Source organism: Bombus huntii, chromosome 2 (genome assembly GCF_024542735.1).
Source record: "Bombus huntii isolate Logan2020A chromosome 2, iyBomHunt1.1, whole genome shotgun sequence".
Classification (NCBI taxonomy): Eukaryota; Metazoa; Arthropoda; class Insecta; order Hymenoptera; family Apidae; genus Bombus; species Bombus huntii.
The window spans coordinates 14674851-14695507 of NC_066239.1; the positions used below are offsets into that span (position 1 = coordinate 14674851).

Consider the following 20657-nt stretch of genomic DNA (forward strand, 5'->3'; position numbering starts at 1 on the left):
GTAAAAACGGTGGAAGGATCTTAAAGAATGTCGACATTCCGCGAACATCACGTGGATGAAAATTCTGCGAAAGGGCAGCCAACATTGCGCGCGTGCTTTCACTTCGCGTGGAAAAGGGGTATGAAGGGAATGGCGGGGGGAGGGCGGACGCGAGACGCTCTGTTCCTGATATGCACGCTTAAGGAAGCACTTTGGGAGCCAGCCAGAGTAATTGCATACAAGGGGCCGTCAAAGCGAGCAACACGAGACCACGCTCTCGTCGAGTCTCGTTTGCGGAAACTTCCAAAAAGTTTTAGGTTTACGCTGTACCATTTGTGCTTCATATTTGCAACATGAATTGATGCTTCTTTTCGTTATTTTTCTTTTTACATCTCTTTTCTTCTTTGTCCCTTTTTCTTTCCTTCTTTATTAATTTTATAGTATAGAATATTCTATGTTTCCTTTTTTCTTGTTACTCGTAAGTTATATTAAGCTTGGCGGGAAATTTGGAGTATTGTATAGCAATTGGAATATTACAATATTGTAACGGATTTATGAGAGTTTGTTTACAGTTGTCAAATCCCTTTAGTTTTATTAGAACTAGTAAAGTGGGATATGGTTTGAGCTATGCTGCAGCTATAAAAGTATGTACAAGATTTTAAATAGGGACTAAATTGTTACTTAGGTATCTCGCTTGAAGTTTCTCGACTTCGTTAGTTGATAGAATTTCATTCTATCAAAATAAGAGAATTAATTGAAATAAAATGGCGATATATATAGGCAGTATAAATAGATAGCAATGAAAGTCCTCACTTTTATAGATATTTTAATGTAATTAGAAGATAATGAGGGAGAAGTTAGTGAATATTCCACCTAATGTACAATCAAACAGAAACTATTTATTGTGCGATTTAAACAGCTGAGTTTCACTTGACTAATATATATTTCTTGTACTAATCTCAGAATATTCTAAGCTTTTTAGACTATGAATTACAACTATTTCGGGAATTCTAACAATTCCATCTATACAATTATAAATCTGTTAATAACACGTAGCTGTGAAGCATTATTTATCGTCGATATTATTGACCGATTTAACGAGCTGAAAACTGCGTTCTTCAGTCCACCTTACGCCTACACGATGAAACGAAATGTAATTCGTGCGGTTGGTTAAACAAGATATCGATCCGTGAGTTGCCCCATATGGCTCTATTCATTGAGTTATGGGATCGGTCATGCGGGGAAAATTGCAGTTCTTCAAGGGGTTAATCCAACTACACTGCCAACCTATAGCCATCCACTTATGCAACGGGACACCATCGAACCGCACCCATCGCTGTTTACTCTTGTGCATCGATCCGTTCATGTACTTTGTACGTCCATCAGCTTCTTATGCCTCACTATCTTTCTGCGGAAGTGTTTGACTTAAAGGGATATTTTCACTAGAAAATTTGCTTTTCAGGAAAGTGTTCTAGAAAATTGTTACATCAATTTTTTTAAATCTTTTTGTTTCTAATTGGTCATTTTTCATTGAGTTTGTATAACTTCCAAAAACCACCTGTTTCATGCAGGTCATAACTTCTATTTGTACATCTGCAATAGAATGTTTTTTCTTTCATCATCTAGGTTAGATCATTAGTGCACGCACAAAGTAATTCATTTTAGATATATACAGATTTTTCTGTTGTAACCAATAACAAAGTCATTTGTAAATTCTTTTCTATCGTACAAGAAAACCAATTTACATCATTATAGAAGATTTACAGAATCCATTTTATACCTTCTATATTATATCTTATATAATGATAAATCATAGTTCGTTAAGATCTGTAAAACTTCAAATATCAAGCAAATTCTTAAGATAATTTAGAACTACGGTAAATCGTTATTAGGACATTATAAACTTTAACATCTAAGTGAGCACATCTTATTCAGATTCCGTTGCTAGATATAATAACTATCATCTTTCAATAGAACGTAGATACATGTGTACGTGAACGTCCAAGTCAATAATTACCGCAGAAAGTCTGTCATCTATGTGATATCGGGGTCCGAGCACGTTTACGAGTGACTTATTGAAAACCAGTTATCAACTGGACCGCCTCCCGGAACAGATCGCGCTAACATCGGGGTTAAGGGAGGCAACGGTTCGCCACGAAATAGGAAAATTAAAGGCGCACGTGTTACAACATTTTTTTTTCGTGATCGTTCATTCGTGACTGCGATCGTTCGCAACTATTAGCGTTCGTCCATAGGAATGTTGCTCTCGCGTGTACAAAACTTGGACGTTCGCTTTTCCATATGTATGTATTTTATATAGGTATAGATTCTAACCTCTATTCTAAATATCATTCATCATTTTGGCCGCATTGGTATGTTTGTTATTAATATTTGAAATGAAAAACATACGCTGAAGGTCGGAGATTCTTTTCAATGAAGTTTTTGGTGGTACTGATACCAGTAACTGAGGTTAAATCTCGTATGTAAATAGTTTAACCTGTTTTGCGTATGATACTCATTCTCTTTGTTTTTTGTCTAATCTGTCTCTATTTTTCCAAAACGTTCTTTGTTTCTTCCTTTCTCTTATTATATCTGATATCTGCTGTCCTTTTTTTTATTGACGTTGGATATCTGGTATCACAAACCAATTGCAAAGTAAATGATGTAAATGGAAGAACGTATTATATATTTATAGTCATCTAAGGAAAATGTATAAATGAGATTCCAATTATTTAAATGTATTGCGATATATTAAAGAATATTTAATAGTATAAAATTCATGTTAACTCAAAACATATTATGTACCTATGTGTATAAAATGAACGATTCTTTATAAAGGTACATTCAGAGGTTGTAGTCTAGAGTCTAGGGGAAGTAGTTTTCAGGGTATTCAACTTTCTAATTCGTAAATCATAAATCTCTTTTCCCCTCTTGTCTGTAACTTATACTATCCTAACTCATAGAATCTTCTTCCTCTTTAAATACTAATTAAATCTCCAGTTTCAAAGTTGTTTCAATCCTCATGAAGCTTATAATACTAAAATACTATAATACTAAAAAATAATTCTCTATTTATATTCTATAAATATTAATTCTTTAAAAATTAAAGAATGTAATTATTTATTTATAACTATAATTATGTAATTATACGTATAATCGTATAGTGAATTTCAATCTTTACTTGAGAAATTAGTAGAAAGACTATGTCTATATGCTCCAGAGTTCATAACTTAATTGCGGCCAGTTTTAACAAAAACAACGTAGACACTTGCTAAAACCGCAGTATTTGTACATGTAGAACGTGTTTATTAATTTGTGTATGTTAAAAGCGGCAGACCGGTCTGTCCACCATTGTTGCTACAATTCACCAAATCCATTATTTCACTTTTTTTGTTATCGTTAATGAGTTGCGTATTGCGTAGTGAACGGTTAGCAAGCGATTGACCTCAAACGGAGTTTATAGAACGGTTATTAGCCCGTACAAGGATTGCCAGTTTTGCAATATTACATGCTGGTCAAAGAATATGTACATGTTTTTAAGAAAAATTATTTTTTCATCAATTCCTCTTTATTACGTGCAATCTGATTTTTTATTCACAAATAACATAATTTATTGTAGATAGAGTAATCATTAATACAAAATATCCAAATAATCTCAAAATAAAAGATCTGCAAACTATATAATTTTCCAGCGCTGTAATAACTACATTCCTAAAAGTTTTCCCCTCATTTGAGAAACATCCTGAATATCCTCTAATTCATTTAATCCTTTTCCAGATCACTCTATAAGCGGACATATTTTCAATGGAGAAAGTTGCAGCAAATTTTCCCGAAAGGCATTGGAACCTCGCGCGAAATGAACGATACGCTCTTCCTATTAACATATTCGGCGTGTTTCCAACGGTAATTAGCGGCACGTTCGCAGCGCGACAACAGACACCGCGCGTATGAACAGAGAAATAATTGTTTCCTCCCGTCAGCGATGCTATCGCGCTGCTAATTATTCTCAGAATCATCCAGACGCTCGTTAATGACCTTCGAGACCGAGAAGAAAGTTTCGCATAATTACTTTCTACCGAAGATTTTCCCGATCGGGAGCAGATTTCTCGCGGCGAATTTCTATACGCGTTCACAAGCTAGCTTTGCTCGCGTTTTTGATAAGAGAAGAGTTACTATTATGTTATTATGTTTCATTACCTCATGCAATTGCATTGAAAAGTATACTCAGCGAAAGTATAGTATAATAATCCATTAATTTATAAAATTTATTAAAGATTTATAATATTTTTGCGATTTTATGATTCTGTTGGCACGTAAGAAAAAAAAATAATTAAATTTAAATTAATAACGATAAAATTGCATTCTGTATCTACATTATGATTTAAAAAAAATAAATAATATCAGTATCTTATACAATAATAGAATATCCAGTAACTTCCATATTTCTACCAACCTAAATTCTTCTAGAAGAATTTTTCAAGAAAAGTGAAATGTACTAAGATGTTTTTTTAACAAGAACGTAAAATATTTTTATTTGAAAATTTGTAGGTCTTCCAGTGCAATCCGCAACGGGAGGCACAATGAACGTCGAACGAGCCACGATGGATGGTTGCGGGCAGCAACCGCTGTTTTTGACCGGTACTTCCGGTTCTGGCGGTATATCCAGTCCCCAGCAGCAGACCGTCCAAACCGGTGCGCCTCCAGAACACTATGGGGGACCATTGAGCCTGAGTATCTGCATATCCGATTCCGGTCACGAGATACTGCGACCCAAGCCACGCCGGTGAGTCTTCTTTTATTTTCCATGAACCCAGTCGCCGATCCACCAGCGATCCTCTGTAATCGATATCGATCTTAACGAAGATCTGATTAATGGTCGCGTTCACGGTGATCCGCTAGCCCCGATAAGGATCGATTAAAACCGCCCGGGAATCTTGGAACGTTGACCTCCTCTTCCTACAGCACCAAACTAGATATTGTTCTATGCTACAATAACTATCGTTCCTTTTTTTATACAGCTCTCATAAATATATCTCATATACAAATTAATATTCAAAATTGAGCATTGACAAGGTAAATTGGATAATTTCCATGTATTATCCATTTTTTATGTAGCAGTATTGGATAAAAGCTATTAAATGAAATTGTTATCTAAATGCAGTGATTTTCATTCTTTCTTGAATCAAAGTAGCTACTAAATCACTCGTAAACTTTCATTACTTGACTTACTTGTTACTTTATTAGCTTGATAAAATGTCGTATCTTGTTCTCACAGATCGTGGATTTTATGTAAATCGAGCAATTTATGATTGTGCACAGTCGGTGATTTTGTTGATGATGATAACGTTCATAACGTTGATAGAGATATTGGCCATCGTTTGAAAGTTATAAGAATCACTTGCCACTTTCTTTTAATCGGTCATTTAGTTGACAATGTATAACTGGCTATCGATGATCTGTAACATGAGCACGGGCTTCTTAAGAACATAGTGGTGAGCCAATATCGATACGGCATCTGAACCTCACGATCTTGGAGAAACGTAAAACGTTCGTCAAAGAAGACGACATTTAATACCGGAAACTTCAGATGGGAGTGATGATAAAACAACTTGAAACATGAAAATATTGTAAATTGATATAATGTAGATTATGAAATTTCTATTGACCTCTATGTCAATATACATATATATAGGGTGCTCTATTTGTACCATCGGTCAAAATTTACTTAAAAAGTATTAAAATGTACCAAAACAAAATGTTCAATATCCAAGTGTGAGTACGATAATAATTTTGATTCTTTAAGTTCCACTATTTAAAGAGGTTTATTCTCGGAAATCCAGCGAATGATTTTCTTCAATATTTACGAAAGGACCGAGTTCAAGGGCCTTTGTTCTCTGCAGAATGTTATTTTTTTTCTTTTGGACCGATGTTTAGCGGGATCTCAAAACATCACCGTTAAAAGAAGCCAGTCCACTTGCCGATCCGATTAAGGATCATTAAAATTTACGATGTACGTAATTACGACCGATTCGATTAACGATGTCGAACGAGCATATATTCGTAAGACACACCTCCCCTTTCCCCATCATTTAGTTCCATCGACACCACGCCGCGCACCACGGCTTCGGCCCTTGAAAAATCTGTTCGGCATACAAATAGGCACTGAAATTTAAGGGTTCACGTAATAGGCCCACAAATTCTCAAAGTTCGTTCACCCGGTGTATACACGTAACGGAGCTCGTACGCGGTAACTAACGTCAAATGTAAATAAACCATGTGGATTTTATTTAAGACTCACATAGTGTTCTCTATGTACTAATTGTCAAAATTATTCTATGGATTTTTCATATCTCAAATTTGAGTTACAATTATCAGAATTATTCTTTATTTCTTGTACATTATGTCTTGTATATCATAGAAAGTATTTTCAATTTGCCGTGAATATTATAAAAATTAAAACTGTATTTAGAAAATTTTTATTTATTTATACATGCAAATATCTCATCACTTTGCTCGTATAAAAATGTTAATCTAATTTTTACCTATTAAATTACTTTGTTACTTAATCAGTTATTAAGGAAGGGAAAAACGAAACAGATGAAAAAATTTGCGTGATTTTTAAAAGGCAGAATCGTTTCGTGACATGAAGGTTAAAATTTCTAGGTCGGGTGTATTGCTTTGAGATTCTGTGTATGCATGGTTCATTGGTATTCCAGCGCGTTAGCGTGTCGTGTGCACGCTCGGTGATTCGTATGTAAAAGACGGCCCATTGCGGCCTTATCAATATGTATGACACCGAATTATAATCGATAATAATTGCCCATCGATGCGTAACATTAAAATTATCGATTGCGTATCGTATTGCTCTCGATTTTGCCCCGATATCCGGTTAAAAATAGCTTTCAATGTGAAAACGGTCACTGACCTGTTTTGAGATTAGACTACATTTGAAAAAAGATCTCCCAGTTTCTAGCCACGATTTTCTATAAATTCGAAGCGTGTAGTTATGTTTGACAGTGTTCGAAACTTCTTTAATCACTGTAGCCAAGATTTCAATTACTATGAGATTTACAAACATTATGCATCCCTAAATTACTCGACCATACAAAACTTCTAACCACTCAATCTCGCGACAATTTTATATCCCTATACAATATTCATACTATACAATTTATACTATGTATTCAATTATGAAACATTAATTTAGCGCGTAGTAGCATAGACTACCATAGCTGTAACTATATATGTGGCATACAACAAAGACATTGTACTTTGCGGACGCGTAAGATGGTATAAAGGGACGCGTCTGCGCGTGTGAGTGCGCAAGGTAGTTTAAAAGAAGCTTAAATGACGGACACGTTGTATTTCGAACGAGTCAACGACCGCAAAAAATACGCCAGTCATCTTTCGCTGTAATCGTATATACGTACGAGCATCGTGGAATGCGCAAATGCAATCTCTATGGTATGAGAATGATCATCGTCGGGGATAAGGAGACGAAGTGACGCGTATCCTCTAAGCTTCTTCGAAAGCACGCGGTATTATTTATTAAATCAACGGGAAGCCCCATGAAACGCACGGTAAACGAGTAGCCCTCGTCTGCTCCCCCCCCCCCCCCTTCCGCACCCTTACCCTTTCTAACTCCGTGAAAAATCGAAATTTATTTCTGACATGGTTGATCGATGGCTCGATGCCTCTGTCTCGAGAGTTAAGCCGAGTTTGCATTGTACCTGGTACTCGCGGCAAAAGGAACTGTTCTTTAAACTTACATCTTTTAGGTTAGGAATATCATTCTGTTTCGATGGAGTCTGTGTATGTATATCGAGTGCAACCTCAAAAGAAGGTGATAGATGTTTATTTCAAGTGTTTTAAAAATTGTTTTAAATAATACCTATGGTGCTGATTACCAATGACTACTAGAGCGTCACTGAAAGATTGGAGCTGGTCACAGACGATGACTATTGCGGTCAACGTTAAAATATATGGGGTAATAGTCAAATCATATGTTGAAACTATACTATATCAGTTGAGGTTATGATGTCATTTTCAATCGAATAAGTCTTCGAAGGAATTCGTCTTGAGTAAGCAAGTCGTTTTAATTATTTTAAAATAATGAAAAATATAAAAAATATAAGGTAGTAAAGGTATAGCGGTGAGGTAATCTTATACACTTTGGAGTATTATCCTTTGCAGTTCTTTAAAATTTATATACATATATTAGAAACTCAATGGGGAGAAAATAATCCTATCTGTATCTAAATAGTAAGTTAGGATTTACTTAGATTTGTATCTTCGAATGGAAAGTGACCACACAGATGAATAATGTATTAACTTGTAAATGCTAAACGATATTTATCAGGCAGATCTTTTTGTGAGTCCGTTTCGACTGATTTCAAAATCTAAACTTTTATAATAGTTCAGTTTCATAAAAAAGCCACTCACCTAAAACATCACATTTTGTCCACTCTAACCAATTAAATTACATCCTGTTTGCTTAAATTGCCATATTTTATCATGTACCGTAAACTCCGCAAACTATTCTTAAACATCGAATACCTTAAATCAACTCGTGGAAGCATTGACGTGCAATTAAGAACGATTTCCCATAAAATAGTCGTGGGGACAAATCGTTGGTGGAGTATCAATGAATCGCGAGACATGAAGTGCACGCGCACGCGAGCAGACGACGAAGATGCGCAAGCGCAAAATATCCCGCGTGTCGAGTCAGGGTTATCGAGGGTTATCGAAGAGAAAGCCCGTTCGTGTAGCTCGTTGCCTGACCGATTTACGGTGACGTGAGTCTCCTCTGGGTCCCGTTCCATTAAAATACACTACTGTCCACGTACAGGATGTAATACAATATATAAGACCCACGTGAAAGATAGATAAGTAATAGAAAAGGTGTTGTAAATTCGTATATTTTAATTTGAGATTTATTATACTTTATTCGTTATATTTTGATATAAATTGCTTTTCGAGTTTTAATACATTAGTATATTGTAATAGTTTGTTTGATAGAAATATTACATTATTAAGAAAAAGATTTTAACCTTAAAAAGTAAGAACCAGTAATATTGCACGTATTTACAAACACGTATTTATCTGACTTCTGAGTTTCTTAAGTTACATTATATTATATAACACAATTACATCGTAGCGTTAAACTGTATCACGATCGTGATACGCCTTGTATGTATACGTCGAATATTTTCCCTAATATTACAGTAAAGCAGCCATTAAAAAGGATAACAATAGGAGAATTGTTCAATTTGAATGGTTTTTGCTATTGTTTAACCTTTTCTCAATTTCTTTCTTCTTTTCCGTTTTCTTATACTTTTTAGTTTTTATTTGTTACTTGTGAAAGTTCAATTAGTTTGAATGTGGGAAATTGAGAATGTGGGATATACTGGTTGCTGGAATATATGAGAATTACATTACGTTTTTAGGCTGTCTGGTTGAACATCATAATTTTAAGATATTATTAGAATCATGTTCTATTTTTTATATGTATATATATAAAATATGGTTTAAATTGGGATATAGCATCTATTCAAAATTACATGGATGAAAAATGTTAACATAAACCCATAATGAAAGATATAAGTAGCACATAAAAGTAGTAGAAATAAATAATAGCAGAGACGAACAGTAGTAGAAACATAGACAAGACTGACGAAAGATGTATGTACAGACATAGTTATCTAATAGCGTTATAGCAGGTTTCTTCCTTATCACGATTTCTAACAATTGAATATCAAACAAAGTTTAAGGTTCGATATCCACATACTAATTTAAAACTTTGAAAAAGAAAATTTAATGTGTTCCAATTTAATAAGACAAAATCAACCCAGTTTTGTCGACGGATGGTTACGATCAGCCACGCTGTAAGGGAAGAGGAAGGAAGGGAAAGGAGAGAGGCCGTTAACCTAAATATCTCGACCAGATCTGACTAAGCATCGGTGCACATCCTCTCACGCGCGTTATTATCGCGATCACCCGGTTCCCAGATAATGTTTCCCCTCTCGGCACGTTTTCCTCTACTTTCAGATAACTAATTAAACAAGTCCGCAACTCTCCTTTCACACGATCGCGCGAAATTCTTCAGAAAATTTCTATTTCGTCGTCCAACATTAGAACGGAAGAATGGGGGGGGGGGAGCGAGGATAGTTTAGGTTAGGTGTACAGGAATAGTTCTTTCACGAAAGCGGCGAAAAGCTATCCGCCGATTGAGCGACGTGATCTCTTGATTAGATGATGAACGAAAGGAAGGTGAAAGATGAAAAGTGAGAGCCAATGAGAGAAAGAGAGGGGAAGGGGAGGAGAGAAATGTCTATCCTTGTTTCTCAGTGAATCGAATAAAAGTGGAAAGTGTATTGTTATTCTTATTAGAATAAGAACTTGTCAGGGAATCGATTAAGTGTGTTAAACTCGGCCGCGTGAAGGTTAGGTTTCTTGCGTATGAGATGTCGTTTCACCAAGGTTTGATTATCATTTATTATATTTTGTTCCATCGTCAATTGTTATCGCCTTATGTTAATCGCTTATTAATCTCATACCGTTTCAGTTTAAGCTTTAGGTTAATATTTCTGTTAGTAAAGTACAATGTGTATCTAAAGAGGCTGCTGCAATAAGGAGGCAACTTCACATTCCTGTGATTTGAGTAAACAGAAGTAGAGCAAAGATGATCTAGAAATCAAGCATATTTTGCTTATCGCATCAGGCGCTACGGCTAATTCAATGTTTGTATATATTGAAATTTCCGCTCTGATTCGGTCGTATCCGCATATCTATTCTCCACTTGAGACTGAAGTGTATAGCACTTTTTTTCAATCCCCTCGAACACGTGTCCTTCCGTTTTGAACAGCGTTGATCCGCTCGGATCTGTGTCACTTCACTTCGAACAGCTAGGATTCCGGCTTCAAACAAGTTCGACTTGTAGCATTCTATTTGCAGCAACTTAAATTTACGCCAACCGATTCTGATCGTGTGTTCCGCTAATATGAAAAATAAATGACAAAATACAAGACATCTATAGGTTACCTTGCTTCTCTTCTGAACCTTTTTCTTTTCTTTCGGGATCGGTAACATCTTAGTTACTCATCTCAGCTCGGTAGGTCAAGCGTGTATCTTCCGTGGTCTTCCTGCTTCATTCACTTTCTTCACATAATCTCACTGGTAAGTGTTATCTTTAAAAACATACTATTATTACTAAACAATATAACATTCATTGTTCATCTCGTTATTTAATTGACCATGAGAAAAATTTGCTAAAGTTATAGTCGTATCTAGATGGAGAATCTTTTCTTAGACGATACCTTTTAATATTACAAACATAACTTAACTGGTCATTCCACAAGGGTGTAATTTCTTCCTTCCTTTTATACCATTCCGTAATACGAAAAAGAAAATTAACAGTACTTCTGTACCAACTTTAAAAAGTTAAATGCGTAGATATATACATACCTACATCAGTTTCAGTTAATCTCGAGCAAAATTCCCGCCATTCCACAATATATTCCGGAACTCGAGAAATACCATTTTATTGGCCATACCGTGTTACAATTAAGCACGTATATTCACAAATAGCATGGAATAAATAATGCACAATAATAACCGTATCATTGAAAAATCATTTCCACATTCTTCGGCATTCAATAAAAAATATCAAACATTTAATGTTCACGTGCTTTATATAAAATCGTGTTTCGGTAAAACTGTTTCGACTAACTTGGAAAATGACAAAATCTATTTCCTGTGGCTTCTGCTCATTCTGCTCAAACACGAAATGAAACATTCAGTAGGCAACTATGAGGTTGATGGAGGGTTTTTATTTGTCCAGAACCGGTATGATTGAAATGTAATTTTACACACTTGTTCATTGGCCCCTGAGATCTGTGTTAAGAGTTCATTTTAGCGGTGCTTCGAGTGGTTTGTGAAGGTTTTATAAGATTTTCAGTTGATCGAATAAGTGATGATTTTTATGAAATAAAATAACATCGATATAATATTTGGTTGGTTATCATTAAGGAATACGAATACAGTAGCAAACGCAATATATTATGAATAACGGCGAACTGACTTTCATTTTCACTACAGTGTGGCTAAAAGTTACCTAACAATGAAAATAAAAACACGATGGACCACTATCATGGATAAAATACATGAAATACCTAATTTCCTAAAAGTTGTTGGTATTATTAATCAAAAGTTGTAATAAACTACACCAATCAATCTTTTCAGCGAAATAACTAGTTTCATGAATTACTTGCATGAGTTGGTCACATAAGATACCTATCTAGTGCATTTATATGTAGTAACAGTAGATTAATTCTGTACTGAATCTTACTTTCATCATCATTTGTAGTTAAAAAAAAGCATTTATTACAGGATGTATGTCTATTAAAATTTTCTTTGACACAGCACTATACGTTTCAAGTTTCTGACTTCTTTTTTAGAACACCATACGTTGTAGAGTGTTTAATTGGAAGAAGATGACCTTAGCCCTCGGTTAAATGAAAGAATGAGTCAGGCTTAATTCATAATTACTGAATGAATGAGTCAAGTTTCAGAAGAACGTGAGCTTTGTATTAGATTTTAGTTCCTTTGTTGCATCCACGAAAATATAAATTTATATAAAAATTCGTAGTCAAAGGAAATAAATTATTTGTAAACAAAAATCTTTCCAATTTGACTCAAGGCAATTTATTCTCGATCAGTAGAAATTTTCTCATTTTCATTGGAAACTCGAAACTGCAAAACTCATTCCTGTCTCGTTATAATACATAGTATACTATAATTTTATAGAGTGGTCCATTTATTATACAAAGTAGGTAACTAGAATAATTTCTAACACAAACGTTGCGTAAGCATGATGCAATGACAATTTTTGTTACAATTATAAACTACAACGTATGGTGCCGCTAGAGGAAGGCACGGTTCGGTAATTAATTTAATATCCTCCGGTTGGAATGGTTGTCGCCCTTGACACCGGAGTTTCGCCAGATGAGCACGGACAATATACGCCTTGAACTCTTCCTTTACAAAACCTTTCTTGTGGAGGGCACGTTATATTATAGATTAAAGACTTCCGCCGTTGTTTGCGTGCGTTCTCGGAAAGGATGCATCAGCCACGAATAAAGTGATGGGCCGAAACGTGCCGTTTGTTCATTGAAGGGGTATTCAGGGAACCGATAATTCAGATAAATTTAATTGGCCTTTAATTAGCGGCTCAGGCGATATGGAGGAGAAAGATGGCGTTGTTTCACTGCGACGAAAGTGAATTTATGAATGAAGAGTCATACAGTTCTCCCTCTGGAATGTAACAGTGACGTTGAAGAAGAGAAGATGAATTGAAATGATGGTTTTGTGAGATCTTCTTCTCTTTCCTGCTTCTTCTATGCCTATCTTGGAATTCTTATTTAATCGGTTAATGAAGATTTAAGTTGATTATTAAATTAAGTACATGTCAAGTTCCTTTTTGCATTTCTGATTCATTAGAAAATTTTGTTCAAATTGGCAGTTTAAAGGAAGAGATTAAAACATATATTTTCCAACAATATAACGAACAAATGGATCTATTTGTAATAAATCGCGATGCATTATTAGATAAAAAGAAATCATTGTCTGAATTAATATACCGCGAATTGAAAGGTGATATCGTGTACATTTTCCAAACACGGAATTAACTTTAGGTTTAATAATAATACCGCGTACACAGCCTATGTTCGCGTACACGTAGAATGCAGTTCATAAAGGGGGGAAAAAACGAAGACCGGTTTGTCTAGGGAGTAAAATTACCTTATGACTTTCACGCGAATTTATCACGGGCGTATTTCAACGGGAACAACGCTATTCGTGATCAATTAGAACGTTTTATTATCTATACTGGGCGTTATTGTTTCTTCAATAACGACAAATTAATATTTTTATACTCTCCATTTTACTTATTTTTTTCAACCGAGTTGCACTTTATTATTTCTTGAGCAATTTCCTAGTTTAAGAAATATATAGATCTGTGCTTACTCAATCATTTCTTTTTTAAATATAAAACACTAAAAATTTCTTGTAACTTTGTTTAGGCAATTTATAGGCAATTTTTAGAGATTAAAAATCAAATACAAAATGGTTTTAGAATAAATAAAAAAGAAAGGTATTTGAAAATCATAGTATTCTCTGATAAAAGTATATCTAAAAGAATTTTGGTCTACGCTAATTATACTTGGAAAACACCTGAGAATCTTCCTTGACATTGTTTAAGGTACCGGAAACTGTTAACATTATCCGGTTGCTTTCTTCCATTATGTATTTTCTTCTTCATTTCGTGACCTCCAAAGCATAAATTATATTATGTGCATCGTTTAAATTCATTTTGGAATTGTTATATTTTTTTTTTCCATCATTTATTTTTCTAATTTATATCTATACGTTTCCTTCTATACGATGTTGCATTGTTTGTCTCGTATTATTTTAAGGGCCATAAAACTTATAATTGGAGCAGCTGCTTCATCAAAGCTTTCTGCCCTGACGTGCCTTAATTAACTTGAATTCGTTGAACTCCGTCATCCCGGGGTTCCGAGCATGATCTTATGTCTCAATTCTTCACCATTTATCTACGTATGAGCGAAAACAATTTCAAACTTTATATATAAATTCGATAAAAAAAAGAATAATTTTTCATACAACGGTACATTTACAAAAGTAGAACCGTTCATGAAACGTTTCTATCTCCTTTCATTCACGCGCCATTCCGTTGCTATGTTTCCTAACATGACCAGTTAACAGTTTACGCCCTTCAATCGCGATAAACGCGGTTTTTGCATAGAGAAGGGATCGGCCGAGTGCGATGAAAGGATCGAAAACAAGTAACGTATACAAGAATCGTCACGGGATGTGGTTAGGGCGATTCGAGTACACGGTCATAGGAAGTAGGATGGTCGGCGGAAATTCTCCCCCGAAACAAACGTAGCAAACTCAAACGCTTCGTCTGCATATGTATACAGTAGTATGCATGTATATACATATGTAACACGTACTATATGGTGGGGCTTCTAAAGACACTGTTCGTTTGCACTCTCCCGTTTCCTACGCTCTCTGTCCGGTGAAAAGAGCATAACAGTTTACAAGTGGCAGCCAGCACTTAACCATGCCACGGAGCGGGACAAGAAACTAGCGCCGCGTGCGTGATAACCGATCGCGAATTAAAGTGGAACGCTCAGCGTTTAATCTTGTTCTATTGCGAGACGTTTTGTAGAGAACTCTACGCATTCGTGTCCGCTGTTGTCATTCTCACCGTTACAGTTTCAATTGTAACATCTATTCAATTGTACAGTTACAGTTGCTCTTATTCTTTCGTAATTGTCATTTTGCTCACTTTTAATAGCTTCTTGCGATATATAATATTGTGCCTTAAGAGGACGGATTGAAGATTCGAAAGTGTAAAAGAGTTCGACATGCAATTGTTGCTCGATGTTGTAATCGTCGTTTGATTGTGCAGTCGTGAAGGTTATTGTGATTTGTGAATGAAAGAGAAGGCGTGAAGTGAAAAGATGCGATCGATGAGAGTGTAAAGTGATTTAGTGTGGAATTGTCCCTTATCGTTTCTGTTGAATCATAATATTCTTGGGTTTTGATTAATTGTCATATCGTAAATGTTTCAAGTAAGCACGGTCTGGCACGAGATATGACTGTTTAAAAAGCAAAGTGATTTTTCTTATTCATGACATTTTTGCGTATTTAAAATAAAGTATCGTGTTATTTTTTTTTTTAGTAAAGTATTTTATTTTTAATATACGTATATTTGTCAAATTACTATAAATATGACTAGAGTGATACGCAACATTCCTTTAGATTGCAAGTCGTGATTGATTCTAGACTGGATTTAAATTTAAATCTGCAATTGAAAGTAAATCCTGTTAATATTGAATTTTCTTAAAAACGATCAATTTATCGAATCAGCTAGTTTACCAACCATGAATTTTTCTCCTAAAACATAACATCTTACAGTTAGTATCTGTAGCTGCGCGTAAGTCATTAAATTTTATTTATCTTTAACTTTTTCAAACAGTATTTCCAAGACATGCATAATCCAAATGACTGAACAATTTTATGAAATCGCATAATAAGTCAACAACTTCACAATCAAGCGAGGTAGAGAAGTAGGTTCATACAAAGTATAAAATGATCTTTATAAAGTAATCTGCGGATGAGCTCTAATAGGTTGGTGGACGTTGCTAGAAATTGGAGATATTTCATTTGGAATCAATTTTCCACGGAGCAGAACGGTGAAAGTCTGGAGCGCGAATGCGCGTAATTGGTCTCTTATATTCTATGTTTGGCATTCTGGCGAGCATTTCGTACAATTTCTCACGAATTCTTGGATAACGAAATTTCTGCCGGTCAGAAATGGGCTTACCTGCAAATAAACGCCAGTCTCTCTTGCGAATCGCGTTCTGTATGGAAGACTTTAGTAAACTGTTGAGGATTTGAATATTGTTTGAGCAATTATTTAAGTTCTGATTATTATTCGGTTGATATTTTCAAGAATTATACGAGTTTTAACATTATGGTTATCGTAAGCATTCTGAATATCTTTCAGAATTGTTTGAACATTATTTAATATCAGTCGAGTACCTTACAACCCTTTTCTACCATTGTATTCTATCTTAACCTAAAAAACAAAGTATTAAAATTTGAGACAATTTTTACAATCATCGTTTCACCGTTCTGTTCCATCAAACATCTTCTAACCTTAACCTAAAAAGGAAGACAACCAAGAATTCTCCGCATAATTTGAATTACCGCTCCCTTCATACAGAAACATAAATCATATCACGGAAACGTGCAAAGGTGACATTTATTGTCAATGCCTGTCCCCCATTACTGAAAAAAAGTAAAGAACACGCAAAGAGAAAAAGAAGGAAAAAGAAAGAAAGGAAGACGTTCTCACGCGATAAACGTCCAAGCTCCCGCTTTCGTGATACTGTTACGTGGTGCCCGGGGGGTAAAGAAGCAACGAAAGGAAAGTGATACGGGAGCCGTGCTCTATTCGCCGACATTGCGGTCCGCAGAGGAAGTGCACGCGTTTCACCTGCTGATCCCGTCGCCGCAGACCATAGTGTTTTCAGTCGCGTGCCGGAACGAGGACAGGTCAAAAACCACGCAAAACCACGCTGATAATTCTTAGTGATTCGCTGTTACTTAAACGCGATTTACTTCATTAATAGATTGTGGATGATTAGACAAATTAGACATATTCCGGTAATTATGCAATTTAGTGGCAATTTCCCAATTGCGTTCTCAATTACTAAACGGCAATTGTGATTTTTGTTTGTGATTTTCTGAATGGATTATGGAGCATTTTGTAATTTGAAGTTGCCCGTGATATCTGTGAGCAGAGGTGACTTAAATTGCATTATAAAATAATCTGTAGTTGATTGCAAAATTTATTGGAGTACTCTTTTGACTTGTACCAAGAAATATCGCATTATCGTAAGTCAATTCAAATTATTTAATCAAGGTACATACGTGCATCGCTATAATAAAGTTAAAGTCAGTGAAGTTCATTAATATAAAATCATTTATTCAAAACCGTTCATTAATAAAATATAAAATCGATCGAAATTCGTGGGTCTAAAAAGATCAGTGAACTTTTTCAATGATATAACATCACAAAAGTGACTCTCCCAGTTCACGTCTGCAAAAAATTATCTCCTCCCACTCGCTGTACTCAAAGAACCCAAGAAACCCATGAATCCCCCATGAATCAGCGTCTGTTACCAACAAATTACTCAGCAAATTCTCGCTCCCTCCGCATCGAGGAAAGCATTTCATCATCCTGATAACCAGAATCATTCGCCGAATAACCAACAAAAAGCAGGCAGTCAGCGGACATCCTCTCAGATACCGACCACTCGACCACTGTATACTTAGAATACCCCGTTTCCGGTTACAAACCATTCCCTTGATACATCTGTCCGACTTAATTTTTCCCCCATCACACAACCAAACCAAGGAACTCGACGACGAAATGCATTTACGTGAAAGCATCGGATGACATGCCATTGACGGAACGAAGATCATGCAACAAGAAGGATTGCAAATGCGTGATATGTCGTGAACTGACCAACTACAGGATGCCTGGTAACCTAGAGGCTCCACCTCGTCGCGAGGGCGTCAACTTCATCCTGCGTCGCGCCCTGCCTTTTACTAGTAAATCACCGTCTAAAGAATGGTTAAATATAGGTAATAATATACCCAATTCTGGTGACCCTAAAGATGGTACCGCGATGGAAGAAATTAATCACAGGGAAGAAATGGAGGGTACGATGATACCGGTAACCGGCTGTAACATTAAAAAGAGTGACAAGGAGATAGCTCATAAGACTGTGATCTACTTCGGTGATACGAATCAGAGACCAAATCACAGATTCAACGGTAAGGAATCTCCAGCTCAATTAACGAACAAAGGCGAGTTAAAAATAATGGAGTCGAAGAAGGAAGAGCAAGTTGCTGATGGTCTAGAGGACGAAAGGTGTGGTGGAAAGGGACAAAACGAGAGGCAACGGTCCACGGCGAGTCTGGTAGAGGAAGAGGACGTCAAGGTCACGCACGAAATCGTGGTGAACGTCAGCCCTAGCAGGGAGGACGTGCTGAAGATCGAGGAGGATGAAAGCCAGGTCGAGGATTATTGGTCCTTGCCGGGGGACAACACCGGGTTCAAGGCAGACTGGAGCTTCGTTCAACAGTGGCGCCTGAGGGGGTAAATCAAGCGAGCATTGCGTTTACCATGACGATGAAAAATGAGCATGTTACCCGTGAGGCCCGCATATGGAATTCGCGTAACCGCTTGGCGGTTCGGTCTTCGTCGTATTTAACGGTTTTTGCGGAAACTTATAAGTGGTCGCGGGAAATGGATTGTGAGGTTTGATGGACGACACACGGTCGGTGTTTCGCTCATGGTCCGTTGGATGAAATGAAGTTATGATGGAAAAGTTTAAATTATCCGGTCAGTTTGAGTATTTTTATGGAAAGCTTCGACAAATTTTTATGTTAGTTTTAGATAAATTCCAAGTTTGTATAAGTTTCCATCGATAGTTGAATTTTCAGATTTTAGAAAGGCAATTATTACTCGAACTTCCTTTCATCTCATCCATTTGCAATGGTTTTTTGCCTTTGGAAATTTATAAACAGCTAATAAGATTCACTAACGCGATACGAAGTTAACTAACAATAAGAAACGCAAAAAATTGAAAATATTTCAGACTACAACCTGGTAGATTATTTAAAATCTTTTTTTTTTTAATCGTAGTTAAATAAAAACGTATAATTGAGGCATCCATAGGTGGAACAGATGCTTTGTATGTAGAAATTGGTTGCTGAGGTAAAACTAGTTATAACAGAGCATAGAGATCGGTATAATAAAACATTTTAACAACAGGTATAAAGAACACAATTTAGCAGTATTAACAATTTTAATTGCATCGCTATGTACAAATAAATTATTTGTATAAAATAAATTAATCGAAATACGCATGTGCTATAGATAAAAAAAATGTCCGTGATAACTGCAATGATCTTTTAAATAGAAATCATTATGGTTATAGTTTTTGTCAGTTATCACGTTTTTTTAACCTATTTTGATCGAATACCCGGCTCTAAAAGAACAAATTATTCTCACCGGGCATAATTGGGTAAGCCCCTGTGAATGAAACGTTTATCAGCTGCAGCGCTCCTCCTCGCGACTATCTGTAATTGCATTAAGGGCGCGTTTCCACTGGTCCGCATGAAACACGCGCATGCGGAACAGTTCAAGTAAAAAGCAGGTGCATGATTCGGAGGCTTGCACGTACCACGAATATTAATTTATATCGAGTGAGTCACGCGATTTAAACATACGAAGATCACAGGAAAAGGCACGATAAGTATATCTTTATTAGTCGCTTTCATTGTAATATCACTTTGTAAGACTAAAAATAACTGAAATATTATTTGTTGAACTACGCTTGCTATATTATTTGCAAATTCGTTCCGGAGATGAAATATTTATTTTGTAACTTCAATGGTGGGATGGTGGCGTAATTTGAAGATTAAATAAGTATAATTTCCATCGGCTTTTTCCTGTTAGGAGGGTAGACTAGTTTGCTTGATGATGAGCATTAGACGGGAAGAAAAGGGATATTATATCCAAACGTGGAAGCTTACTGTCATTATATAATACAAGTTTTGTTTTTCTTTGGTTTTGTTATCATTAGTTGTACACGAGTTCTATTGAAGATTGTGTTACCGATTTAGGGAAACAGAGGGTGTGTTTATATCATTCGTTAACGGTATTAAGTACAATTTTAATTTCAGAGGAAATGGTAAATAAAAGTGTGAAACTTGTTTCACCAGAACATTACTCTTCTAGGTCAGTTAGTATCTGTGAAATTAGTACACTGTGCAGCTAACATTTACTTTTATATTTAATATAGTATACACAAATAGTATAAAAAGGTTAGAATACTGCATACCTAAGTTACTTTGAAATCTGCACAAATTTCACAATAAAACTTAACAATCAATCCTCGTACCTTGCACCATTAACCCTTTATATACATTGATTTACTAGTAGAAACCAGCCGATGTCGATTTGTCTCCTCTCCCCTGCATCACAGCTACATCAACATTATTCAACCGGCAAT

The 20657-nt window shown here is 35.7% G+C and overlaps 1 protein-coding gene across 8 annotated transcripts in view; it reads left to right on the plus strand.

Annotated features, from left to right (window-relative positions):
- LOC126873842 (ankyrin repeat and BTB/POZ domain-containing protein BTBD11) overlaps positions 1 to 20657 on the plus strand; it is a 32823-nt gene that overhangs the window by 4469 nt on the left and 7697 nt on the right. The window contains exons 2-3 of one of the 8 annotated variants that reach the window (XM_050635180.1): positions 3757 to 3882; positions 4528 to 4762. In XM_050635180.1, the coding sequence (XP_050491137.1) occupies positions 4560 to 4762 (203 nt within the window). In that variant the 5' untranslated portion in view covers positions 3757 to 3882; positions 4528 to 4559. Of the gene's footprint in view, positions 1 to 3756; positions 3883 to 4527; positions 4763 to 15092; positions 18737 to 20657 lie in introns of those variants that run through there. The other 7 variants (XM_050635123.1, XM_050635145.1, XM_050635154.1 and 4 more) reach the window with 7 other exon arrangements.